Raw genomic sequence first — 26,638 nt, 5'->3', positions numbered from 1 at the left:
CTGGGGTGGTGTTTGCAAAGGGCTCAGGAGCTCCCTGATGCTGAGGGAGGGTTGCAGCAGCACTTGGGGTGCACAGAGAACTTTGGGGGATGCTAAAGAGCTTTGGCTCAGTGTCTGGGGGGAGGGTCACACAGTAAAAACACAGAGCAATAACCCCTTGGGAGCTCAGAAAAGCCCTTTTCTTGCTGTCACTATGAGAAATCTCTCTGTTCCCAAACTCCTGAGGAGCTTCAGGGCTGCAGCTTCTAAAGCCACAGAACCCCAAAGGGCCCCCAAAAGTCCCAAAATCCCCCCACTGTTGGGACTTTTCCTTCCATCACTGTCCAAGTAGCTGTGATTCTCCTGATTTAAAGCTGCTCTGCCTCCTCTGGGCACCAGCAAATCCCCAGCCCCAATTCCAGTGCTCCCAGGACTCCACTACAAACTGGAGAATAAAACAAAATACCACCATAAATATGACAACTTTATTAAAATATACATATGAGTACAAATTAATGATTATATGGATAAAGTTCACTGTCTGTAAACAAATATATTAAAAAAGAGCACGTCTTTTTTGTGATATAAAGTGCAGTTATGTTTCCATATTATATACAATATGTCAGCATCAGGGAGGGGTTGTAAGGACTATGAAACTAACATTTGATTATAAGATAAAATTCTCTGAAAAAGTATACACCTACATATTACAAAAAAGGGCTTGAGTTTATTTAACAAACAGCTTCTCCATTAATTCAGCTAAGGAGAGCCTCAGGATAAATCAGGAGAGAGGCACCACCAAGCCCATTTTGGGAAGGGAAACTTGCACTTCCCAGAGTTCACACCTTCCCCTCGCCAACCCCAACCTTGCACCGAGGGAAGAAACAGGACAAGACCTTGGGTGTAGCTGGATTTTGGGGAGGGGAATCAAATATACAAGATTTCTGTACAGCTCCGACCCCGGGGGGCTCCCAACGTCCAGCGGCCAGGAGAGGAGTCCTGCCTCGGTGGGGACACACAAACCAGGCCAAGAGCATCCTTGTCAGCAGTGTCTGGGCTGTGAGGGCAGGGGAAGGAGGAGCCCTGGCTCAGGCAGCCCTGCCCTAGGAGTGGGGGGCACGGCAGGAGCGGCAGCAGGCTTTGCTGTAGTACCAGTGGCTGCACAGGTTCACCTTGATGGCCAAGGCACAGTTGGTTCCTGCCTGGTCCTGGCAGCTGTCATCTGCAGGGAGAAAAAAATACACTTTAGCAGGACATTAAGTGCCTGGAAATATGGCCCAGGGGTCACAGGTTAAATCCCTGACAGATACATTTGATTTTTCTCGGGTGCTGAAGTAATTTGGGGCTGGGGTGGCTGGTTTTTGGTTTAACCTTTGTTAAAGCACTTGGAGAGTAGGTGGTCAGGGTAGGATTTCTCCCTTAATTTATGTCTCTCCTGCTGTTCCCAGCCTGAATTAAAATGTTGCTGGAGCTTTATTTGTGCCACTTTTGGTGCCACTGTCTCGTGGCTGCTGGCAGGTGTGAGCAGACTAGTACCCTGTGTCCCAGGGTGCCATGTCTCAAGGCATGGCACGGAAAAGAAGAAGAAAATAAACAATTGTGAGCTCATGAGGTCATTTTCCACCCTACACAGCTTTAAACACCATGGGCTGATGAGCAACAACATCAGCCCAGCTGTGGCTGCCACCTCCCTGACATCCCCTGGAAAGCACCATGGAGCTTCTCCAGAAATGTCATTGTCAGCCTGGCCAAAGGCATGAGCAGGTTGAGCTGTTCCTTCCCACCTGACACCTTGGGGAGTCTCACTTGGTCCCAGCCCTGAAGCTCAATGTCCTTGCTGTAAAACAGAGCTGCCCAGGGACTGCTGGAGCCACCAAGGCACTGAGTTGTCCCCAGGTCAAGGGTTTCCCCTGAAATTCACAATTTCTATCCCAAGGAAGCTATTTGAGAAAGGGAATGGGAATCCAGCAGTGCCACACCCAGAGTTAGGGGGAAGTGAGATGCTGGAGAAAGGGATGAGGCTGCCTCAGCGCTCTCCCAACTCCTTCAGTGCAATATTTTGCTTTAAACCCATAGGACTTATACTTTTATATACGTATTTTTTGCTTGAAATCCATAGGATGCATGAAACCAGGTTGCTCTCAGGGCAAGGTGGCCACGAGGCAACTCCCAAGCTCCATGTATCCCAAGGGAATGGACAGCTGAGAGCACCCAGAGCTGAGCCAGGAGCTGGCCCCAAATCTGTCACCCATTTTCATGCTTTTCTCCCACACTGTCCTTATTCCCAAATCCTATTAAAGGATTAGAACTGTGTGTTTGCTAAAGATCACAGGGACTCTGAGCCAGCAGACGAGCCAGATAACGAGATAGTTACAAATCCCACAGGACACCCAAAGACCAAAAATCATTAAAATAATGGCACAGACAGAACTTCCTCAGCTGTAGCTGGAATCTTACAGAAGCAGCACCCAAATCAGCTCTCCAAAGGCACCTTTTATCTTCAGGTCAGAACATGATTCTTCTGAGCTCTCCTCTTAATTTATCTCCAGAAGGAGCCTGTGCATTGCTTGGGCACAGAGGGAGAGCTGTCCCTGACATCCTCCCTGGGATCATTATCCAAATGGGGCAGTGCTGCTGGAGGGATCCACGGCAAACCAAGGCTGTGGGGCTCACCTGGAGGCTCTGTGGGGCAGGGCTGCAGGTCACAGGTCTGTTTGCCCACTGGCTTCACCAGCGGGTCGCAGCCCCGCACGATGTCCTTGCCCTGGTAGCACTTCACATCCCGCATCCTCACGCCAATCCCGCAGGTTTTTGTGCACTGGGGGACAGAGAGAAAGGGTGAGGCAAGACCCTGCCATGCCAGGGGGCTGTTCTGAGCCAGAACCTGCTCACTGGAGATGTTAGGGCAGGAGGAGAATGTCACATCCCAGCGCCACGCCGCTGTCCCCTTGCTCTGTCTTTGCTGCCAGCACCATCAGCTTCTGCCCAGGGGAGGTGGATGTGGTCCCATCCTCTGGCTCTGACACCCTCCCTCCTCCTGCTGCTCTTCACAAGGGACCACAAATGAGCTGTCCCTGTCCAGGTGATGCTCTGTAGGACATGGATGGCCATAGAAGCCCCCAGAGCACCAGGAGTGAGGTTGTGGGGTCTCTCTGCGTCCATGGAGGATGTGGAGCCACTGCTGCGCCCAACACTCACTGCCTGCTGCCCTTTGGATGCCTCATGGAGCTGGGATTACAGCAGGGCTTTTGTTTTGGTTAATTATAGGGTTTGCAAGACTAAAAATGAGGCTCCTGGAGCTCAGATCAGGGAGGCTGCATCCAGGAGGGCTTGCAGGAAGCCCATTGGAGCCTGGCTGCCTTTTGGGTTGTGCAGGGTGATGGAGCATCCCCAAATTCTGCATCCCCTGGCCAGTCACCCTGTGGGCTCCAATCCACACTTCCAGGCATGAGGGGAAAAATAAAGAAAAAATAAAGCTACAGCTGGCCTTAAACAGCCCCTCTCAATCCTGTCCTCCCTGAGCACAGACAGCCCCAGCTGCACCACGCAGCAAAAACACCCTCAGGGACCACATCCTGCAGGGACTCACCCATCTCCTGGGGGTTCTGCAGGCAGAGGGACCCTTGGTGCAAAGGGATGGGGCAGCACAGCCCTGGGGCCCCCTCTCTGCTCACCTCAGACCAGGGGGTGGTGTACCACTTGAAGCAGGGCCTCTCGAAGCACGTGCTCTCCTCCACGGGCTTCTTGGCCATGTCACAGTCAGAGGGGCTGCGGGTCTTGATCTTGCCATTGACAATCTCCAGGCAGAGCACGATCCTCTTCTTCACACCCCGGCCACACGTCGTGTTGCACTGTGGGGTCATGAGCAGGGCCCCTTGAGAGCTGCACACCCCATCCTGACCCCTCCAGCGCACCCCAAAGCACAGGATCTGCACTTACCCGCTCCCAGTCCTGTGCCAGCCAGTGTGAGGGGCAGTTCTTGTCCCCACAGGGGTGGATGGCCAGGGGTTTGGTGTCCAGGTTGCACTGGGACTCGGGCACCACGCGCCCGTCGCTGGTTTTGCAGTACACGTGCCGGATCATCCTGCCCTGCCCGCAGCCGCCGCTGCACTGCAACCACAGCGGGCACTCAGTGCCAGGGAACCCCCCTGAGCGGGCCCAGAGAAGAGACAGGGCTCCCACAGCGGGGACAGGGCCCCCACAGCAGGGACAGAGCTCCCACAGCGGGGACAGGGCCCCCACAGCAGGGACAGAACCCTCACAGCAGGGATAGGGCCCCCACAGCAGGGACAGGGCCCCCACAGCAGGGACAGAACCCTCACAACAGGGATAGGGCCCCCACAGCAGGGACAGGGCCTCCATGACAGCAGGGACAGAGCTCCCACAGCGGGGACAGGGCCCCCACAGCAGGGACAGAACCCTCACAACAGGGACAGGGCCCCCACAGCAGGGACAGAACCCTCACAACAGGGACAGAACCCTCACAGCAGGGACAGAGCTCCCACAGCAGGGACAGAACCCTCACAGCAGGGACAGAGCCCTCACAGCAGGGACAGGGCCCCCAGAGCAGGGACAGGGCCCCCACAGTAGGGACAGGGGCCCTAGAGCAAGGACAGGGCCCTCAGAACAGACACAAGGCCCCCACAGGGCCCAGCTGCCTCCTCACACCCACCTCCCCCAAATTTCACAGAGGTTTTTGGGGCTTTAAACAGCCACAAGGATGGTCAGCAGATCCCCCAATAGAGATTCCATCATCATGGAATCCCAGACTGGTTTGGGTTGGGAAGCACCTTAAAAATAATCTTGTTCCAACACCCTATCACGGGCAGGGATATCTTCTGCTATCTCAGGTTTTTCCAAAGCCTGTCCAGGGGTTTGGAAAAGGAGAGGTTTATTCTTGGGATGGGATATCCACAATTTCTCTGGGCAACCTGTGCTACAGCACCCAGCATATCTCAGGGCAGGAAAAAGGGGAAGCACCACGAGCAGGGAACCCCAGAGTGGCTCCCAAAGTGACAAAGGGGACCGAGGAAGTGGCAGGAAAAATCCAGCCCCCAGTGCCCGGAGCAGCCGGTGCTCCCCGTGCTTCCGTGGTTGCTCTTGCAGAGGCTCTCGGTGTTTCCTAGCACTGCTGCTGCCATGGAAACCACTTATTTTTAGCTGATGTGAGTGTATCAAAACCTGGGTAAAAATAGCTTGGGATGGAGGGGGTCTTTGGAGCAGAATTGTGCAGGAAGGGAAAAAGCCAGGGGGAGAGGAAAAAAAAAAGAGCGAGGGAAAGAGAATAGAAAATAAGGAGGAAAGAAAAATAGGGAAAGGGAAGAAAGGAGGAAAGAGAAAAGGTAAAAGGGAGAAAGGGGAAACAGAAAGGGGGAAATGGAAAATAAAAAAGGGGAAAAAGTTAAAATGTTCAATTTCTGGGCATGGAGCATCAGCATTGCCAAGGAATGCTGTACAGCAGACAGACAAGAGGATTTTGACACCCACTAAGGCCCTCAGCCAGGTCTCTCAGGGTTTAACCCCTGCTGTACCACATCCCCCACAAGGCAGGAGCCGAGGGGAAGGAACAGGATCCACTGGGATGCTGGATCACCCCCAGTGCCCGAGCCAGGGTGGCACAAGGCAGAAGCCCAGGGGAAGGAACAGGATCCACTGGGATGCTGGATCACCCCCAGTGCCCGAGCCAGGGCGGCTCAGGGTGACAGCGCTGACGGAGGTGACCCGAGAGACCCCAAGCAGTGGAATTATTTGAGGCCAGCTCCCAGCACAGGCTGCCTGCAGGTTTGTTGGGACCCAAGTGCGGGTTTGTTTGATGAGCCCAACCCCAAAACCCCCAGGAGCAGCAGGGACAAGCCAGCCTGCGGTGGGACCACGACGGCCACGGCGGGGTCTCACCGGTCCCCAGTCGGACACTGTCCACTGCCGGTCACAGGGTGGCCCCGTGCAGTTCTTCTCGGCCAGGGGCCGGGCGCTGGCATCGCAGAGCTTCTCCTCCTCCGAGCAGCGGATGTCCCTTGTCACCACGCTCCGCTCCCCGCAGCGCGCCGGGCACTGCCGGAGGGGACAGCGACATCACCGGGGCTGCCGGCACCACGGCAGCTGCCGGCTCTGGGATGGGGTGTTTCCCATATTTGAACGTAAAAGTTTAAAAGCGCACGCTGGGAATGCACAAATGACTCCCCCAAACCCCCTCCACAGCCCCAGCTGTGTCCTGCCCAGGTGCTGTGCTCTCCAACAGGTGATGCCAGAAGGGCGGAAAGGCTCCAGGAGGGTCTGCTCAGAGCTGAGCAGCTTTAGCTATCACTTGGAGACAGGGTGAGATCTCCCTCGCCTCCTTCCCAGGAACAGCCAGCTCCTTTCCCCCACTTTGGAGAATGCTTTCCCCCTCCTGACTGCACAACTGAGATTTTTGTGCTGTGGATAAATTTGGCATCGTGCAGCCCAGTGACATTATTTAGAACTGGATTTGAGTTACTACAGTCTCACATACACATTACATTTGCTCCATGCATAACGTAAAGCAGGGAAAAGTGTCAACAGCACAGGGCCCAGACGCACCGTGCCGAGATGTTAATCCTCAGAGCCCTGAAATGTGCTTTTTTTAATGCCTATTTCCCCAGCCAACTTGGCACCCCATCTCTGATGGGATCCAAAGGAGATTAGCTTTGCTGCTGGCTAAGAACAATCTACTCCAGCACTGTCTCAAGCAATCTGTCCCTGACAAATGCTGGAGGAGAATACACATTTCTGTAAAATAAACCACTCATTTGCTATGCTGGACAAAATAACGCTCCAGCACGTGCTCAGGGAGCTCCTCTCTACCAGCTGGGAAAGTCAAAACATCCTGCACCACCAGGGAATGCACCAGCCCCTCTGTCAGCTCCAGGGAAATGATGCACACCAGCTTGCAGGGGAATGGAGATGTTTAAATTATGACTAAGACGAGTTTTTGGGAGCTGCCCAGGAGGAAGAGTCATATTCCTCGTGATGCAAACCATGGGGCAGGTTGGCACCCACGGACAGCTCGGCTCAGAGCTCATCTGCTCCTGCTTAGATCAGGCCTGTGCTTGATTTGGGAAGAGGCACCCCGAGGAAGCAGCACTGGTTTGGGTATTTCCATGGGTTTGTGTTTGTAAGGGATGTGCTGGAGCACTGTCCGTGCCTGGAAAGGGATTCAGGGGCACAAACCCTCTCCACAGGTTTTCCCAAGGAAACCAGTGAGCTGGAACCCTCCCCAAAGCATCTCCCAGAGGCTTTGGGGACTGGTTTAATGCACAGCTAGAGAAAGGTTTTATTCTGCATGTGGTGCAAAGGAGGTGAGGAAGGGACGTTTATAGGGGTGTAATTTATGTGTGAGATGGGATCACCTTCCCAGCACGTTGGGTTTGAAGAGGCTGCCAAGGAAATACTGATAGGGAGATCTGAGCCATGGGCTCCTGCCCTACCTGTGAGTGACCAATGGCCTCCCATCCTAAACAGGAGCCAGGCCTTCATTTTAAGGGGAAAAATATTGATGCACATTGATCCACGTGCATTACTGCAGGCAGTGTATCCTGGCTGTGGATGGTTATGGATGAGAATTGATGCCTCAGGGTTTAGCTTTTATATTTTTCAGATTCTGTACTGCCTTGGTGTGTAGTTCTGAGCTTCATATTAGGGCATGGTGAGCTCTGTGCACAGAGCAGGGAGACAAAACAATTCCTGCTCCAGCTGGGGACCAAGGACAAATGATCCAAATCTCAGCCCAAGAGCACAAACACCGTGGGCTGGAGAGAGAAAAACAAGAAGGATGAGACTGCATAACCTAAAGCTGTAATTGGACAATGAACTCCATTATGCAAATAGAGCAGAACTGATAAAAGTGAGAGACCCCGTGAGTGGTCGTGCATTTTGGGACCATTTTGGTTCATCTTGGGTTCATTTTGGGACCATTTTGGTTCATCTTGGATGTAGCCCTGGCTGGGCTCTTGTGCTGCCCAAGGTAGATCCATTGAGGCCTCCTAATAAATCCCTACTTTATTCTTAAGCTCTGTCCAGCCTCTTTTTTAGGTCGCATGGTGACCTAGAAGAGCATCAGGAACCACAAGGCATCACAAAGCATCAGGAATCACGATTAATTCCAATATGCAAACGGAGCAGAGCTTATAAAAGTGAGAGACTTCGTGACCAGTTGAGCATTTTGGGACCATTTTGGTTCATCTTGGGTGCAGCCCTGGCTGAGCCTAGGTGGATCCATTGAGGCCTCCTAATAAATCCCTACTTTATTCTTTAACTCTATCTAGCCTCTTTTTTAGGCCACGCAGCGACCTAAAAAAAATCATCAGGAATCACAAAGCATCAGGATAAATTGGAAAAGGGAGCAAAGGCCAGGCTCAGGCGCTGGACTCACCTCTGACCACTCGGACATCTCCCACTGGGGCCCACAGGCCGGGTTCTTGCAGACCTTGCGCTCGTCGGGCCGGGCGATGTCGGCCGCCTCGCACAGGTCGCTGTAGACGGAGCTGTCGAAGCCTGGCGAGATCATCTTCCAGCAGCGCACGATGCGGAACTGGTACCCCTCACCACACGTCCGCGAGCACTCGCTCCAGCTGCTCGTCTCCCACCTGCGGAGGAAAGCATGGAAATTCATGGGAGAGCATGGGAAAGCATGGGAAGGTGATCTTCTCCAACAGAAAGGCATGGGAAAGCGGTGACCTCCATGGCAGGGAGGAATGACGAGGAGGACTCCATGGATATCAGAATTACTAATTAATTACTTTATTATATTGTGGCAGTATCATTCTTTTCTCTGCTTCTCTCAGATTCAGAAAATGTGAATCCCACACACCTGGGCAGGGAACAGAGCCCATCACCCCATGGAGCAGCCCACAGCAGCCCTGGCTGCAGGGAGTGTGTAATCACATATCCTCTGAGCAGAGAGAGACATAGCTGTCCCAGGAAAATCCTGGGAAGCTGTGGGAAACTTAGAGAAAAGAATTAAAACATTTTTCTCTCTCTTTCTATAACCGTTGTTTAAAGATGTGGTTCTCCGGAGTGTGCTGTTCATAGCTCACCAATAGTGTGAGAGGTTTTCACTTTGAGACCAATCAAGTCTCACTTTAGCGAGCCACATTATAAAAAGACCTGCTGCTTTCATTAAATTGCCTTCTGATTCACCTTCTGAAGACTGGAGTCTTTCATTCCATCCCTGACTCAACAGCATCAAGGGAGGAGTGAGCTGCAGCCAGGCTGCCAACTCCTGAGGGCTGTTCCCAAGGGATGGGAAGCATCAACATATGTTGGGCTCACCCCACAGCCCCCAGCTCATGCCTGAAGCTGAAACCAGCTTGTCAGGAGGCAGGGCGGCACAGCAGGGCCTGGCCCAGTGTCCTCAATGGCAAGTGAGCGTTTGTCACCACAGGCTCTGCCAGCACATTTGTCTGTCAGGCTTTTTGCCCGTGTTTGACCTCCTCTTTTTGTCTGCTCAGCTGAAGTACGGGGAGGACACGGCATCCATCACCCTGTAGATGCCAGCAGTAATGTCACACAGAGCTGCCCGAGCCCCAGTGGGACACAATTCATGTCCCACCATCAGTCTGACTCTGCTGAGCACAAGTGACAGGCTGGAGGAGCTGGGATCTGCTCCAAGCACTGCCTGTCCTTTACTGTCCTCTGCCACCTCTGTCCTGACAAGACAGGAGCAGCTTGCAATCCAGGGGAAAATCACAAAAGGTCAACTTTTGTACAGTACAGGAATATTACCGCAATTAAAGAATGAGCTAATTGTGAACGGATCAGAATTCCCAGCTCCTCTGGAGGTGGGCAGCTGCTGTTCTCCAAGCAGGAGAGCCCCAGCTGCCCCCAGGCCTCACACCCCATCTGGGGGTCCAGGCAGCCCTAGGGAGATGTCACACATTTGGAGACGTCATTTAGAGGTGGCACCTAACTTCAGGAGGGAAATGAAACAAAGGACTTCCCCATCCAGATCACCCAAAATTAACATTTTTTTCTTTGAAAAGCCTTGGCCGCCCAAGCATCTTCCTGTCTGCCCAAGTGCTGGTGGCTGCCCCATGAGCTCCCAGTGCTCCCCAGTTGAAGTCACTGGTAAAGTCACAGAGCAGCCCTTCTCCCTCACAGTGCAAGCCCCTGAAGCTGGAGCAGCACAGCCATAAGGAGGGACAACTTTAGGAAAGATTAGTGGGAGAATCTAAGCACAAAAGGTACCCTAATGCTTGTTTTAAAAAATGACACCAAAAAGAGATGCCAACTCTGCCAGGATTTATGGAGAGCTCGGGTAGCTTGAGCTAAAGCTCTCAGGAGGAAACTCTTGCTGCCTCCCAGATGGAATTAAGGGAGGAGGGATGGGGGTGCTGTGGGCCATCCCTGCTGCCCCCCAAATCCACAGCAACCTTCCCCCAAAATACAACCAGGGCAGAGGAAACACAGAGGCTGCAGGAGTGCCCTGTGCAGGCAGTACCTTGGCTGGCACTCTCTCCCAGCACAGAACTCATGGATGGGCTCGGGCCGGGTCATGGCATCGCAGTAGGCATCGTCCACCTCGATCCCATCGTAGCGAACACACATGGCATAGGTGGACATCACTCCTGGGCTCAGAGAGAACACACACACACAGAGCAGAGTGCTTGGTGAGCTGCACATCCAAACTATTTTGTTGTTGTTTTTCTGGTTTTAGCTGCATTTCTCAAAACTCCCTCCCTGTGGGAAGCAGGAAGCTGGAGTTCTGTCCCATGGGATGGGTGCTGCTGGGAGGGAATATCACAGTGGCCACCCCACCAATCTGAGCAGTGTGGTTGAGTTTGGCCAGCTCAGAGGAGGGCATGGCATGGCCACCCCTGCCAGGGCTTGCCACCAAAACCAATACATGACTAACACATTTTTATAGGAAATACTCAGGACCACGAGTCTGCTCGGCAGACAGGGTGGTGGGTGGAGGCGACAGCAAACAGTCCCCAAACCCACTCCATCCCTCACTCCCCCGGGGCATTCCACCCCTCCCTTTGCACCAGGTGCTCCCCAGGTGCATCCAGAGCTCCAGGCCAAGGCAGGGATCCTGGGGATTTGGCAAGGAAGGTGCTGCCCCTCCTGCTCCCCCTCCAAGGCAGCTGAGCTGGTGCCGTCAGAGCGAGACCTTTTCCCCCACAGCCTCCCGTGCCAGAGTAAATGTTGGGAAGTCCATTCTGGGACCTGGCTGGGGACCAGGAGGCTGCTCTGGCTACAGGTAACAAGAATTGCAGCTCTGGAGAACATATGGTTTACATGAAACTAAAAAAAGATCTACAGCTCTTGACATGGCCTTGCCTCTCTGCGATATGTCAGTGAGAAAAGGCAGCGAGGAAGGAGAAATTTGAGTTAAACCTCTCTTGGCTTGCTGCAAACCAGGGCAGAGCAGGCTGGCCCAGCCAAGGGAGAAATTTGTTCAGAGGGGATCAAAGAAGTCAAAAATGTCCCAGAACATGTGGATGACAGGATCCTGGGAAAGGGAAGGCTCGCAAAGCTCCTGCTGCAGGCACGAGGCTGCTGGACCAGTGCAAATGCTTAAAATGTAAAATCCTTGCATTTGATCTTTCAAGAGACGTCCCTGAGATTGTAAACTCCTCTCTCCCACTCCTTTCCCTCTTTTTAATTCCAGAAGCACTGCAGGCTCTGGATAATTTCAGGGGCAGCACAGACAAGTGCACAACCCACACGCCTGATTCATCCCAAGGGATCGACAGGACCCCCTAACCAAGGCGTGAGGGAGGAGATCGGGTGCCTTGAAGCTTTTCAAGGGGCAAAAAGAGAGGAATTAATGCAAAAAGAGGGAATTTCTGCCTGAAGAATAGAGGCTCAGTTTTGATATCCCTGGCATCTCTGTCACTGTTCCAGATTTACACCCTCGCAGCCGAGCTCAGGCTCCAGGGTAGAAGGAGTGGGAGAAACAAAACATAATCAAAAAGCCAAATGCTATTGTGTTTCCTGCCAGAGCTGAACAATCTTTAAAATTTCTCTCTGCAGGGAAGCAGCTGAGCTTTTCAAACCCCTTGAAGCTGTCAAAAAGGTGAGGAAGGGGGGGGAAAAAAGGAGGCTCAGGACAGGATTGGGGATCCTGCTGAGCCCCAGGGGGGACACAAAGTGTTGGGAAGTGAAGGCAGTGCTCAGAGCTTCCCAGAGGGAGGGTGTTTGGAGAGATGATGGACACATTGGGCATCACCTCCTGGTTCCCCAACACACCTGAGAGCTCAGTGGGGTTTGCATGCTCAGCCCCCAGCTCCTCTCCCCACCTTTGCACCCAGGCACAGCAGAGCTGGGGTCGTGCTAAAGCAGAACCCGTGAGATCCCCTAAACACCACCAGCTCCTTCCCATCCCTGACAGACATAATATGGACTCACACACCAGGTGATTTCAGCAGGCTGTTCAGAATTTGGCTGCTTCTCATAACTACCTGTGGTGCATGTAGAGCTGCAGGGCTCGTGGGAGGAAAGCTTCCACCTGTACATGTCAGCAGCACTCACACCTTGGCCCTTTCTTAACAACTTCAATCTGTTTCTAGCAATAAGCAAACAAAACAAAACAAAAAAACAAAAAAAAAAAAAAAAAAAAAAGAAGAGAAAAGAAAAAAAAAACAAAACAAAACAAAAAAAAGCCATTTACAAGGCAAGCAGTGACAGCCCATGACAGACACACACATCTGGCTGCAGTTCGGTTGGGTTTGGGTTTGGGAGGGGATGTGCTTGGTTTGGCTTTGGTTGGGTTTAGTTGTTCTGATTTTTTGGGAGGTTCGTTTGTTTGAATCAATTTTTAATTTTTTTTAGTTTCACAACATACCTGTCCTGAGCCCCAAGTAGAATCCCCAGCCCGGTTAGAGGCAGAGCTTCCACTGTCTAGAAATAGAGAGAATGGGATAAAAATACCCACAAGTAGAAACAGTTCAGAATTTAACAAAAGTTTGCATTTTTCTGCTCAAATACACCTGGCCCTTGGCCCACAGTGACTAAAGGTGCAGTATCTCCTCCCTTGTGTCTCCAGGGCTGGGCAAACCCACTCGTGCTGCTCAGTGCAGCAGAGATTTTGGCTGCTCCAATCTCCAAAAGCCAGCACAGGAGTTTCTGAGCTCTCCCCTCAAAGCCCACTGCTTTTGCCACTCTGTTTTTTGGCCTGATTTATTTTGCTGGATGTCAAGCGGGGAATTTGCATCTCTCCAGCTCCAAGCTGTGCTCAAACACAAAATGCCACGGGGAGAGGAGTAACAGAGTCAGCCTGGTGTGAGAAAAAACATTTATCCAAGCAAGAATTGCAGCTGCTCCCCTTGCTGGGAGGGGGGAACACCTCAGGGATACTGCACCTTTACAACAAAAGGCTTCGGTTCTGTTCTCATACCTTGGTCCAAACCCTTGGAACAGCTACACTGGAATAGTGTACAAGGTTGTATCCTCACATCCAGTTGTCTCTGGCCTGGCAGGATATGCAGCTTGTATGATTTCTAGGCAGCAGAAGCTCTGAAATTGCCTTATTTAGTTGTTTGTAAGAAAAAGTTGAGGTCCAGCCTATCAAATCAACCTTTCAAAGGACACTGTTGAGAATCCAGCCGTTTCCTTTCCGACCCACCCTCCTTCCACCGCCAGCACTGAGCCTCCAGAAGGATTAAAAACAACAACAATCTCATTTTCCCTGTTGATTTTGCCTCTGTCAGTTTGGCAAATGGTTGCTTCCTGCACTTGAAATGGAACTGAAATGAATGTGACTATTTTTTAAATTTTTTTTTTAGTGGAAAAATAACAATCTCAGCTCACTATAAATAGTGTTTATCTGCCACAGCAGCTCCTGATCCCTGGCCTGTGCCACCAGCTGCCACCCAGCCAGGAGAGGGCTCACAAATTCATTAAAACATAGTCAACATCTGCTTTTTGTGCTTTAATTTGCTTGGAAATATTACCCAGATCCTCCAGTCTATCCCCTGATCTCTGAGGCACCAAAGTAAACACCAAGTTATCCTATGACCAGGACTCCTCTGTCTTTAAAAGGATAAAATCTTCAAAATAAGCTTTATCCCACATCTGAGGACAGTAAATCTTTCAACAGTGTCCCTTCAGTGTATGTGATCCCAAATAAAGAGCTTCTATGCATGTCAAGGTCCCAGGGACAAGATCTTTCCAGAGGAATCCGACATTTGGGCACAGGGCAGCTCATTTCCAGCAAAGACAAAACTGTCATTTTGTTCTCCTCTCAATACAGACAGCAGCCCATTGTTTAACAAAACTGGGGGCATTTTCTCTTTTCTTTCAATTTTCCTCTTGATTATGAGCTAAATAATAAAGTCACACATTTGCTTCTCGAGCTTTTAATCAGCTTTTCAAGCAAGATACAGCACCAAAAATTAGCACCATTCCCTCACCCTTCACTGAGTTCTGGGCTGCCCCCTTTCCCAAAACAGCTCCCACAGCAGAGGGATAAGCCTGACAAATGCACACAAAACCACCACGGATCATCATCCACAGCCCCTGGCTCTCATTCCTGTGTTTTATTTTGGTTTTTGTTTCTAAGCAAAGGGGCAAACTCGTGGCTCCTGTTGAAAGGTCCTGAGCATCTCTCAGCATTTTGGCTGGTGCAAAACTGGTCTGGATATCAGTATTTTGATCTGTAAAGTTTGTATTTTGTTCCAGAGAGAGAAGAGGGGACACTGTGGAACAAAACCAAGGGAAGAACAGGTGGAAAACTGCTGTCAGTGCCGGGTGACATTCCTGAAGGGGTTTAAATCACTGTTATCAATAGCTGGGCAGCCAGGGACAGTGCAAGGAGCTTTTTAGCACCCAAAAACTGCACTGGAGCCCCAGTGTTCTGTGATTGCCCTGTAAAAGCCAAGCTCCCTGTACTCCCAGGAGGTAGGGAAGAATTGCCCCCATCTCACAGGGGCTGGGGCAGAGTTTTGGGGTGCAGGGGGGCAGCTGAGGGGACACAGGGTGTGTGATGGGCAGTCCCCAGGGCAGGGTAAGGGGAGCTGAGGGCTCTGCCCTCTCTGTCAGAGAGGATGAAATGCTTGCTTTGGCAGCTGAAGGCAGCACTCCCAAGCCAAGGCACGAGGAGAGATGATAGATTCAAGCCCTTGGCAAGGTTTTCATGTTCTTATCATTAAGAAGTTTGTTGATCCATCTGGCTGCATGGCCATTTTCTTCAGCACGAGTGTCTTTAGCATAACGTAGTGGAAGCTGTGGGTGAATCCAGCTAACTCTACCCAGAGGGAGCATCTGCTCAGGGCTTTGCATCTCCTCCAGCTCAGCATCTTATCCTGTGTTTTACAGGTCCAGGAGGAGGCTGACAGGAGGCTGGGGTGCCGTGGGGATGCACAGTGGGACCCAAATCCACACCTGGTTCTGGGACCTGGATATTCCCAAAGCCCCAGAGTCAGTTCAAGCTGACCGTGGGTGGCTGACCATGAAGGAGGGCTAATTGCAGGGCTAATTGCTGCTGTGGGCACTGTCCCCATCTCAGTCCCCATGTGGCCACACTGGGAATGAGTTCTGGGCTGGGAATCAAGGCTGCTCCCCAGAGAGCCCTGGGATATCTCAAAAGCTGATAGATACAGGCTTGGGGATCAGCACCTACCCCAAGACTTCCTTCCACCTTTCCCCAGAGCAAAACCTGCTGCTAAAGCTCCATTAGGCCTTTCTTTACCTCCCCACTTCCACTCAAACCAGCCATCTAAGTCCCAGTACAATGAGCTGCTACTGCAGAGCTTTGGCTATTCCTGTCCAAGCTGTGACTCCCTGAGCTGAGGCAACAAATCCAGGCTGTTCCTGGACCTACAGTGGAGCTCCTGGTGGCAGGGCCACACCTGGGAGCTGCTGGAAGCATATTCCTGCCATCCCAAGTGAGGAGGATCATAGGTGGCACTGAACAGGGTGGGTGAAAAGGGGCCAGGACCAACTTCTGCTGCATCAGAACTCGGAGGAAGGGGCTGGGGAATGGGAGCAGGACGTCAAGAGAAGGCAAAAGGAAGAGGCTTCCTCATGGCTGTGGCTCTGACAAGAAGCTGTGACAGCAGAGAGCAAGGCCCCATCTGACAAACATCAGCATGGACTTCAGCATGGCCAATGAGGGGGACATCAAGATTTCCTCTTGCTTAAACCTTCTCATGCCTTCCTGCTCCCAAACCTCTGGCCCTTCCTTGCAGATGAACTCCCAACAGAACATTTCCACCATCCTACCCCCACTTACCTCCTGCTTCCAAAGGGATGGAAACCATGCATTGAGCACAGAGCTTTTACAAGTCAAGAACATCAATAAATTGGATTTATTAACGAAAGGCACGTCTCCTACCTTGCTTTGTGGGTTCTGTTCCCCTGGGGGCTGCTCATGGTGACGGTGGCGTTGGAGAAGGGCGTCTCTGCAGAGGTGTTGGTGGCTTTGCCATTGCTCAGCTCCATGAAGGTGCTGTTCACCGAGTAGGTGACGAGGCCATCGCTGTCCTCATAGTCCACGTAGAGGCTGTCAAGGGGTGACCCCACCGAGTTGGTTGGGTCTCCCTGGGCGAAGATGCTGTTCATGGTGACGTTGAGCAGCAGCTCCTTGGAGTCCGAGGTCTTGCCCAGCAGCTTGTCCGTGATGGCGTTCTCCAGAAGGAACTCCCTGGAGCTGAGCCTGGCCTCGGGCTCTCTGTCGTCATGGTCTGTCTGGTAAGTAGACCTGGTTACGTTTGAATCTAGATTGGAGCCAACAGGGGGGAAACCACAGTGACAACCACAAAATGCATCGAGGCTGGGAGGGAGAAGCAGCCCGGAGCAGCGGGGACGCGCCGGAGCCTGAGCAGCCACATGGGGGGCCAGAGGCAGGGCAGGGGGGTCTCATGGGGTTCCCAAGGGTGTGCAGCTTTGGGGGGGCTTATCCTGCTATGGTGTGGCCAGAGGGGAGCTCAGCACCCGCCAGCACTGCCCAAAGCAATAGCAGAGGTGAAAGGAAGGTGCTCCCATGGCCCCACAGCCCATGCAGCCATGCTGGGAAGGCACTCCAGGCAATTTGGGGGTGGGATGCCCGAGGGACTCAAATAGGGGTTTTGGAGGGGTGGGAGGTGATGGGAGATGTTGTGATGGGGAGTTTTGTGCACCCAGGGCTCCCTCCTGTCCTTGGCATGAGGCAAAGCACAGCAGGGCACCAGCGGGGAGGTCTCACCCGGTGTCCACCCCCACACACCCCCACCAGAAACCAGAATCTGAAGGGCAAAGAGGATTTGTGAGCAGAGATGTTTTAAAGAACTTTCCGAGGTTTCCAAAACACAAACCAGCAGAACCACCAGAGGTAGAAACAGAGCATTTCTCAACAAGAGCTCTGAGAAGCAGAACAGTGAGGCCCAAGTCTCCTCCTTACCTTGGGGTTGTTTGCCCTTCAGTTTTGGCTCACAGTCAATTGTTTCTGCTCTTTCATAGACCTCATTGGTTTCCTGACCTTTGCTCAAGTTTAAATCTTCCTCCGTGTCCTGCCTTCCAAACACCTGGTTCTCCAAGTCTATCCTTTCACTGGAGATTTTCCCAAAATAGGTTGCATTGTGCTGGATGAAGCCCAGTGGCACGTCCCCGTTGAACTCGCGGCTCTCCTCGCTCTCCGACTCGGAGAAGGTGTAGAAGATGGGCTGCAGGTTCTTTGAGTGTGGCTTCCTCAGCAGAGTGTATTCAAACGTGATGGATGGGTTCTTGCCATTTTGATTCCAGACCTAGCAAAGAAATCGAGTTGTTAGGGGATGCAGGAGATTTGTGGCAGGCAAAGCATGGGATTCATCTTGGACCTGACACTTGGGGAGCATCAATTTTGCTGTTTCCAGAGTGTTTTCCTTCACAGTGCCAGCTTCTTCCTGCTGGAGCCCTGCACCATTTTCTAAGGGTTATTTGGCAGTGTTGCCAATGGGAATTAACCCCAGGAGCCCCAGATCACACTTCCTCCTTGGCCATTGAGTGACCAGAGGCTCAGGGCAGCAACTTCACAAGACCATCACTTGCAAAGCCACTTTTGTAACTTTATAAAGAGCACACCCTCCCCTGCAGCTGCTACACCCCACTGGGGCTGGGGACTCCCAGCTGAGGCAGCCTCATAGTGGTCTAATGCTTTTTAAACACCCAAGCAACCATCCCTTCCCCTTCCAGAGGAGCCTGGGGCTCCATGGAAGATGTCAGGAGTTGGGCTCTGGCTGGCTGCCCAGAAGAAAATTGAGGGACTTTTCTCCAAATACCTGGTTTTACATGGTTTGCTTTCGAGAGAGAATTGGGGTTTAAGGTTTATGCACTTGTCTAAGCTCTCTGGCCCAGTTTCTTATTTTTGCTTTTCCTGCCAGGTAACTTGGATAAAAATGCCAAGGAACAGAGGAGAAATCCCCTCACAGTGCCTGAGGCATCTTCTCCCTGCAGAGAGGAGTTACCAAGCCCACATTCACCACTGACAGCCCCGCCTGAATCCGAGAGCTCTGACACAAATAAAATAAGGTTGGGTAAGGAACTGGCCAGAATCACTGCTCCCATCCCCTCCTCATGTGAAACCATGCCAGGACTCTGCTCCCATGCTCACCCCTTCCTCAATCCAAGGCGGATTTTCTCTTTCCCATCATGAGAAGAGAAGTCAAAGCTCACCATTATGTTCAGCCCTTGATTTGTGGGTCCCTGGGCAACAATGTACTCGATGCCAGTCTCGTACACGTCCATGGGCCGGCGGTACTTGAACACCGTGCCTGCAATGTTGAAGTTCTTTGGGCTGTCCACTTTATAGTTCCCATTGAAGAAATAGTACCCAGCTTCATCAGCCACAGCTTCAAAGGAGAGAGAACAGTCAGTGCTGCCACATGCAAAGCTCTGGATGCAGCCCCTGGTGTGTTCAGGGGGTAAAATCACTGCCACAGCAATAAAAAAAAGAGATTCTCCTACATGGCAATGCATTGGCCACTTGTTTGCAGCATTCACCATGTGGGGATGTGCTCAGAGTTTCTGGGCCACGTGTCCCTCCACATTGCAAACCCCTGGGAATGTGGCTGACACTTGGCCCTGGATCCTGTCACCCCCTTGGCACCAGCCCACAGTGGCCCAAGATGCCACTGATGCCCCCTGAGCTAGCCCAGAAACTGGTAACGTCAACAAGCCTTTTTCATCCATAGAATCTTCCTAGAATGGTTTGCACTGGAAGGGCCCTTGGAGCTCATCTCATCCTGCCATGGGCCAGGACACCTTCCACTGCTGCTCAAAATCCCATCCTGCCTGGCCTTGAACAATTCCAGGGAAGTGACAGCCACCTTCCAGAGGCGCGAGCCTCTGAGGCAGCAAATGTGCTTCTCTTTGCAAGTCTGGATTTTTCCACACTGTCACCTCCCCCGTGAGATGGGTGTGTGGTCACCAACACTTCAGCAAGGCCACACGCAGGTCACATCCCCTTGGTGCTGTTGTCATTGCACATTCCCCAGGCAGGGAAAGGTTGAGGGGATCACCAGAGAGGTGAAGTCACTTGGCCATCTGTGATCCAGCATTAGGGCATCTGTCACACCCTGCTGAAATCATATTTACCAACATTTTCTGCTTTAAAGCAATCAAATTGTTGACAAACACAGCCCAGGTGCTCAGACTGCAGAGAGGAGCAAAACCCTGGCTTGGACAACATGGATGGATTTACATTGCCTGTGGATTTAACTCATGTCTGCAGCAAACAGACTCGCTGATCCCTGTGGGTCCCTTCCAACTCAGGATATTCTGTGATTCTATGACAAAACTACATCCAGCTCTGCATTGGAAAAAGCATTAACCAGCATAGGCATGCATCCTAGGGAAGTACCAAGAGGTTATACACACCCAGAACATCTGCAGACTTTTTCCGTTCCACTATCTGGATATCCCTCGCTCCGGCGGGAATGTGCGTGACCAGGGAATAGCCTACGGATTAACCAGAGGATCTTTGTGACCAGTGATCTGAACCAAGCCCTCCTCAGGCAGAGCTGCAAGCTAGCCAACACCCTGGCCTGGACCCACGTTTTTAATGGATTTAAAAGCCCCAACCCTTCATGTTTTAGGCTGCAAACAGGAGCTTATTGGTGATAGAGAAGAAAAATGTGCGAATTGTGTCTTGGTTTATGGAGGAAAAACACATCCAAGGGGGAAAAGGATTCAGTCCTTACATGCACAAATATCATGTTTATCTAAACTGATATGAGAAAATACAGATGGTTTTATTAGCTAGAGAAGCTGTTGTGTGGTTCAGTATTGATCCCTGTGTTAGCCAGCCTTCCCAAAACCCCAGCAGGAGATGGGAGCTGCTTTCTCCTCTGCCTCCCCTTTGCCTAGCACCAGACAAAAGGTGGGACAGGACAAGTCTTCCCACAGCACTGAAGTTCCTGCAGTTTGCTCCATCTCAGAGAGCATTAATCATAATTCCTGAATTAGACTGTTATATTTAGGACTTGTATGTTCGGCTGCTTTACATCACACTGATTTTTGAAATCCTGGTCTTTCAAGTTATTGTTGCTTCCTGTTATTACAAGTCGTTTATTTCTAGTCTTACTGGGTCATGAGTGTCTTGTTTTTGGCTAAATGACTAAAAAAGACTAAAATAGATACCAGCCTCTTGCATAACCCTTTTGCACCACTCATCATCAGAGACCTCTGGTTTCTGACAAACACCACGCAAATTTCCTGTTTTGTTTTGGTTTTTTTTTAAAGAAGATTTTCTCTGCCCAAACAAGCAACATTAACACACATAGAACACGTGGGAAAAACTTGAATTGGGCAGTTGGTAAGACCTAAAAACAATTTACCAAAAAAAAAAGTCAATTTTAAACCCAGCCCTTTCAACTCAAGCCCTCAATCCCCAAAGCCTTACCAAGATGAGAATTTCCTTTCCGGTAACTGCCGGTTACGTGGGTGCAGCTGCTCCCATCTCCTTGGCAAACTCCACATTTATCCAAGGTGTGGGTGGAAAAGAGAATGCCATCACAGCCAATGGGCTAAAAAATGCACAGACAGAGCACTGAGGGTCAGGCAAACGTCGCACCCACTGCGATTCTCTGAATGCTACTAACGAGATTTTTGCTATAATGTTTAACAACCTCACATTTTCCAGACACGCAAACCCCTCGGAAATCCGTGTATTTGCAGGATGTTCCATCCCTGGCCTGAACCATTAACTGTCTCTGACCATCCACGGTGGTGCAATGAAGGTCACAGGGCTTGCTAGAAATGTGAACATAGTCATCTAAGGGGAAAGGATATAAAGAGAGATTCAAAAACAGCAGAAACACCACAACTTTCATCCTACCCAAGCCAGCGAATCTCTGCCAAGCTAAACAACAGCAGCACAACTGCAGAGCAGTGAGAGTTCACAAGTGGCCATCTCTTGTGTTTCAGGACAGGCAGGAGATGGCACTTGGACAGTGTGACAGCCTTTGCTGTCCAGGGGCATCACCAGCACCAGCCCAGGGCAGGCACTGAGGCAGCAGCACTGCTTTGTGCAAGTACATTACACAAAAACATGCATGTGCACTTGGCAACGCTTGATACATGAGTTAAATTTACACATATATTGTTGGAAATACAGCTGTAAGACTATATTCAAAACCATAGCAACTCAGAGCATTTTATGATCTATAATTTTTCCATAAATATTTACCCAAGATGGACTTAATTCACCCTTTGCTTTCTGCAGACAACAACTGGCTGGCAGCACCCACCAGCACAGCAATCCCACATTTTATAATATCCACAGGAAGCAGATGACAAAATCATATTTGCATCAGAACCCCAAGTGTTTGTCTCCACCAACTCCTGAGCAATCAGAGACCCACTGGCCTGCACACCCAAGCAAGGCAGCATCAGTGTCAAAATATTCTCTGCAAATCCCCCAGGAGCCACATGAACTGCTCAAACACAAAACAACTCCTGCAACATCTCTGGTGAGTCAGCTTGAGCAGCAAATGTGTTTAAGGAAATTGTCACTTTCAAGGGACAAAAGCCACCAAGGAGAAATAGCTCATGGACCAAGTTCTGCCTTGCTGACCCTGCAAAGGCTGGAGAGGCAGGGGCTTGGTACACAGGGAAATTGATTTGATGAAGATAATTGTTCTTGGGTATGTACAGACCCCTAAAACAAAGTTTGCAGGAGATCCCATCTTTATTTTTAAGCACTCAAATGAATCTGAAATGAAGAAGGATCTGATCCCATCTCTGTTTTTATGGATCTGAAGAATCTGAGCTCAGGAGCCTCCTCAGAAGAAGGGTCCTGCCTTCCCAGCAGCTCTAAAGCTCATCCATGGCTTGTGTTTAATGCCTGATTTTGATGGGAGTTCAGTGTTCAATAAAAATTCAATAAGAGCTCAGTTTCTGAGTCCCAAGTCGTTTCTGCATTTCTTGCTCACCCCAGATGACCAAAGTGACCAGCTGCACCTCGGTGACATTTGACAGAGCACACAGAGGGCGTGGGAGAGACCAAATGTCACTGAAACAGCACAGCCAGCAATGGCCCTGGCTCAAAGGACACTTGTCATGGTGAGCCCGACTGACCCTGCCAGCACAGCCCTCACATCTCCTGCTCCCACATCCTCCTGCAGCCTCTGGTCCCTGGGAGCTGTGACCAACACAGGCTACAGACATGAATTCATGTTGTTATTTAATTTTCAAGCTACCCTGCAGCTGCCAAACAAGCCTTTGAGCTCGGGAGACAGCTGATTGTGCCTCTGAAAAACCACTTTAAAACAGCAGAGGAGGAGCCTTCCTGCGGGCTGTAGCATCATAACTATCAAAATATTTGGCTGAGCATTATGAAACACACAAAGAATGTCTTGTTACCAGGATATAAAGGTTTCCATTGATAGGTTCTGCCATTGTACACATGGGAGTTAAAGGACGAGCACTGCTCCTCTCGGAAGCTCCTTCCGTTCACAGGGCACTCCTAGAATGGGATACATTAACATCCTGAGGGAAACAAAGTGCGGGAAAGGTTTCTGGCACATCAGCACCAGCTGCAAGGAGTGTTTCCATCACCTTCCCCAGCCAGGCCACGTCCTCCTCCTCCTCCTCTTCCTCCCCCCACTGCAGGAGCCCCCTGGGAGTTGTTGCCAGAGCCACTCTCTGGTTTTTATGGCAAAATGCCCAAAGCCCAGAAACTGGCACCAAAGAAGAGAACCCCCAGCTGCTTGGACAGGGAAGAGGGTGACAGCTTGAGGACAAATGGTGTCCCCTCTCCAAGGGACCCAGAAATGCCACACATGACTTTCCCAACAAGACAAAGGATATCCTTACTTGGACTTTGCAGAGCTGGTATCTCTTGGATGTTCCAGTGCAAGTTTTATTAGCCAGCCCACTCACCGACTTCCTTCTGAATAAGGAAATGGTGGTTAGATGGGGGGCAGAAATAATTTTCCCTTGTTTAAATATATCTGCTCTCCATAAGGTCAGTGTGCACAGAGCAGAGCCACACAGAGATCTGTCCCTGGAGCAGGTAGCAAAGGTCTCTGTGGTTTTGTCACCTGCATCACCAACTATTCCAGGAGGTATCATGGGGACAAGGTTTACAAAGGGGGTTTTGGCAACCACGCTGCCCAGAGAGGGCAGAGCCAGGCACAAAGCAGATGGAACCAGTGGGTCCCCAACCAGCCCTGCACCGGGGGCTGCTGTGCCCCGAGGCCTGGAGAACAGGCTCAGTCTGTGCCTGCTGCCCCTGTGCACCAGCCACAGCTCAGGAAACCCCCTCCTGCCCCAGCAGGGCTTGCCCAGACACATTTCCATCAGTGCTTGTGACCTCTGGGGTCAGGCAGCTGCTGCAGAGCCCCTGCCCAGCCCCTGGGGCTGTACCTCTGCCTCAGGCAGTGCCTCTCCTGGGATTTCACGCCTCCCCCACAGGTCCTGGTGCACGCTGTCCACTTGGTCCACTCTCCCCACCAGTAAGCAGTGACATCTGACCCTTCCTCCAGGCTGTTGGACGTCTGTGCCAGGTCCTGCTCGGAGCACAGGGGAAGCAGGAGAAGCAGGAGTCACATCCAAACCCCAGAGCCCGTGTGGGGACACTGAGGGCAGCCCTCCCCTCCCAGCCTGCCCCACTCGACCCAGGCATTGCCTTCTCCAGCTGAGGTCAAGCCTGAGGTTTCCATCCCTGCATTCTTGCAATTGTGTTTTCATTACAAAATTGGAATGAAGTGGCAATATTTGGGATTCCTCAGGAGAGGAAATTCTCATTGTTTCGCTCAGTTGGCAAAACCGAGCTCCCAAACAGCCCTAAACTCTGCGAGACTCTCGGTGCTCTCTGACTCTGGCTCCACAGAGAATTCAGGGAGCTGCAGAGCCAGCTGCAGCTGGAAGCTCCACTGGAAGCTTCAACAAACCCTTGCAAAACCCCTCTGCAGCAGCAGAGCAGGTCAGTGAGTGCCAGGGAGTGCCAGAAGGGTGCAGGACCCTGTGTGCTCTCTCTGCAAGCACAGGTTTGTCACTTGAGGAGGGTCCCTGACACCCCCAGCTCCCATCCCCTGTCCTGACCATGCATCAGAGGGCAGAGGAACTGCAAATGCTGCATGGAAAACAAATGAAAGCTCAGCCACTGCAGGGAGCAAGGAGTGGTGCTCACCAAGAGCAGGGCATGGCCCTTCAGGGTCCTAGAAATGCTCTGTGAATGCTCTTGGCCATGGTAGGCACAACTTAGGTTAAGCCCAGACTGATGAGTGAAGGCAAGTCAGAAGTCCTAACCATTTTTGAGAACCTGATGCATGCACAGAACAGCTCTGCCAGCCCAGGGGGTTCCCATCCCAGACACCAGAGCATTTTAAAGCCCAGAGAGCCCCCAAAACCTGACAGCCTTACCTGAGCTATGACAAAGACAACATTGCCCACGAGAAGAAGGGCCAGGGTGCCTTTCAGCTGCAGCTGAGCACTGATGGAGATGCTGCTCCACCTCCACTTGGATATCTTCATCCTAGAAAGCAACCAAACACTGCACTAAGCACACCTCCCACCCAGCCCCAGACCTCTGGGTTCCTGAGCTCTGCTCCAGCTCGGTGACACCGACCAGCAGGGACCTGAGCCTGAAGTTTTATTTCATTAATAGCAGCATGAACATGGTACAGGATCACTTCCCAGCTGGGTTTTTATCTGTCAAACCACAACTTTGCACTGGTTTCCAGTGGCTGCACCTGACACAGCTCCAAGGCTGCCTTGGAACAGAGCCTGGCTTACACTGAAGCACAGTGAGTAGCCAGAAGTGTTCCTGGATCTATAAAAGCAGTGCATTTAAATATCCCCATTTACAGGACTGCTCCTGGAAGAATGAGATGAAAAGCTTCAAAAACAAAAAAATTCAATTAGCAGGCATCATTCCTCCTTTTTTCATTTATTCCACTCCAATTCCCCTCGGCTCCCAGGGAAGATTCCTTTCCTTATAGAAAAGACACGACCCACAATTAAAGAGCAGAAATGAGCTATCCCAAGTGTCAGCCTTTCATCTCTTTCTCCATCTGCCTCATGAAAGAGACCAACCCAGAATGGCATTTTCTTAAATAAAACCCAGCTCAAAACCACAATACGTTTTATTGTGAACCTCCCTGCAAGAGCCAGAAAGGAGCAGGTTTCAGGAAATCATGCTTCCAGGCAATCAAAGCAGCTCATGTCTGTGAGGAAAAAGAAAAAAAAAATATCCTCCCCTAAGCTAATTTCCCTTGAAAAGCAGTTAGGCAGTGTCTTTGGGAAGCAGGGGGTGGGAGAGGTGCTGCTCCTGGGGAGAGAGGGCAGGACTGCAGACCTGCAATATAAAGAGCTTCTCTCCTACTCATTTTTGTTTGGGTTTTTTTTTTTTTCCCTCCTTGCAAAGCTTTTTGTAGCGGTTTTGAAACCACTGAATTGCCGGCAGCACCAGCCCCGCTTTGCTGTCTGGCTTAGACAAAATTACCACAGGGCTTCCAGGTCCCCAAATCCGCTCTGCAATCGCCCTGGGGGAGAGGTGCAGCGTGCTAAAGAGACTTTCCAAGAGGCAGAGCCATTGATTAATGGGAGCCCAGAGCGCTTGGCCGGGGATCCCGCGGACAGGTGGCTGAGCCTTGCCTTACACTTGGTTCTCATTAAAGCTCCCAGACACTCCTGACTCCAAGCCAATACCAGAGCGCGCTCCGAGTTTATCCCACAGGCTGCGGGGCTGCGTGCTTCGATGGAGAGAAAATTAAGAAATGGGGGGAGGGATGTGGATGCCGTGAGCAGCATCGCGGAGCCGGGAGCGGGGCGGCGGGAGGGAGATGCGGGGCGGGGATGCGGGGCGGGGATGCGGGGCTGCATCTCCGCGGGCAAGGGATGGGACAGAACAGGATGGGACAGAACAGGATGGGACAGGGTGGGACAGGGTGGGACAGAACGGGCCGTACCTGGCGGCGGAGGGACCGGGCAGGACGATGCTCCGGGGCCGGGCGGGAGCGGCGGCGGCGGCGGCGCGGAGCGGAGCGGAGCAGCGGCGGCCCCAGACGCTCCCTCCCTCCTTCTCCCTCTCCGACTTCAAAGGGCAGCCAAAAGCGCCGGGGCTTCCAGCGAGGAGGAGCCGCCGCAGTGGCTCCCCCCAGCCCGCGCCGGCCGCTCTTATAGCGGCGGCGGGGGGGAGGCAGGGGGAGAGCGGGCGGAATTCACACCTCTCGGCCCGGGATGCCCCCACCCCGGTTAACCCCTCGCCTCCCCCGGCGCCGGCCCGCGGCCGCCAGCCGGT

The 26,638-nt window shown here is 51.8% G+C and overlaps 1 protein-coding gene across 6 annotated transcripts; it reads right to left on the bottom strand.

Moving 5' to 3' along the window:
• Positions 1-42: 42 nt before the first annotated feature.
• Positions 43-26,638, bottom strand: ADAMTSL2 (ADAMTS like 2). 6 transcript variants are annotated; one of them, XM_058038444.1, is made up of 19 exons: positions 26,307-26,638; positions 24,760-24,871; positions 23,761-23,903; positions 23,209-23,284; positions 22,756-22,858; positions 21,021-21,166; positions 20,795-20,918; positions 19,771-19,851; positions 18,568-18,743; positions 17,318-17,660; positions 16,274-16,622; positions 12,402-12,505; positions 10,436-10,562; positions 8,369-8,582; positions 5,875-6,030; positions 3,919-4,089; positions 3,654-3,830; positions 2,653-2,797; positions 43-1,201 (listed from the first exon to the last, which is right to left on the bottom strand). In XM_058038444.1, exons 2-19 carry the CDS (start codon positions 24,868-24,870, stop codon positions 1,083-1,085), a joined length of 2,865 nt encoding a protein of 954 aa, XP_057894427.1. In that variant the 5' UTR covers position 24,871; positions 26,307-26,638; the 3' UTR covers positions 43-1,082. The 6 variants fall into 6 exon arrangements, with proteins under 6 accessions (XP_057894427.1, XP_057894428.1, XP_057894429.1 ...); XM_058038445.1 differs by having other exon boundaries at positions 16,274-16,655; positions 17,396-17,660; XM_058038446.1 differs by having other exon boundaries at positions 17,396-17,660.

The sequence above is a fragment of the Melospiza georgiana genome, chromosome 20 (genome assembly GCF_028018845.1).
Source record: "Melospiza georgiana isolate bMelGeo1 chromosome 20, bMelGeo1.pri, whole genome shotgun sequence".
Lineage (NCBI taxonomy): Eukaryota > Metazoa > Chordata > Aves > Passeriformes > Passerellidae > Melospiza > Melospiza georgiana.
The sequence above is the reverse complement of the archived record's forward strand: the minus strand, read 5'-3'. Positions and strand labels throughout refer to the sequence as shown.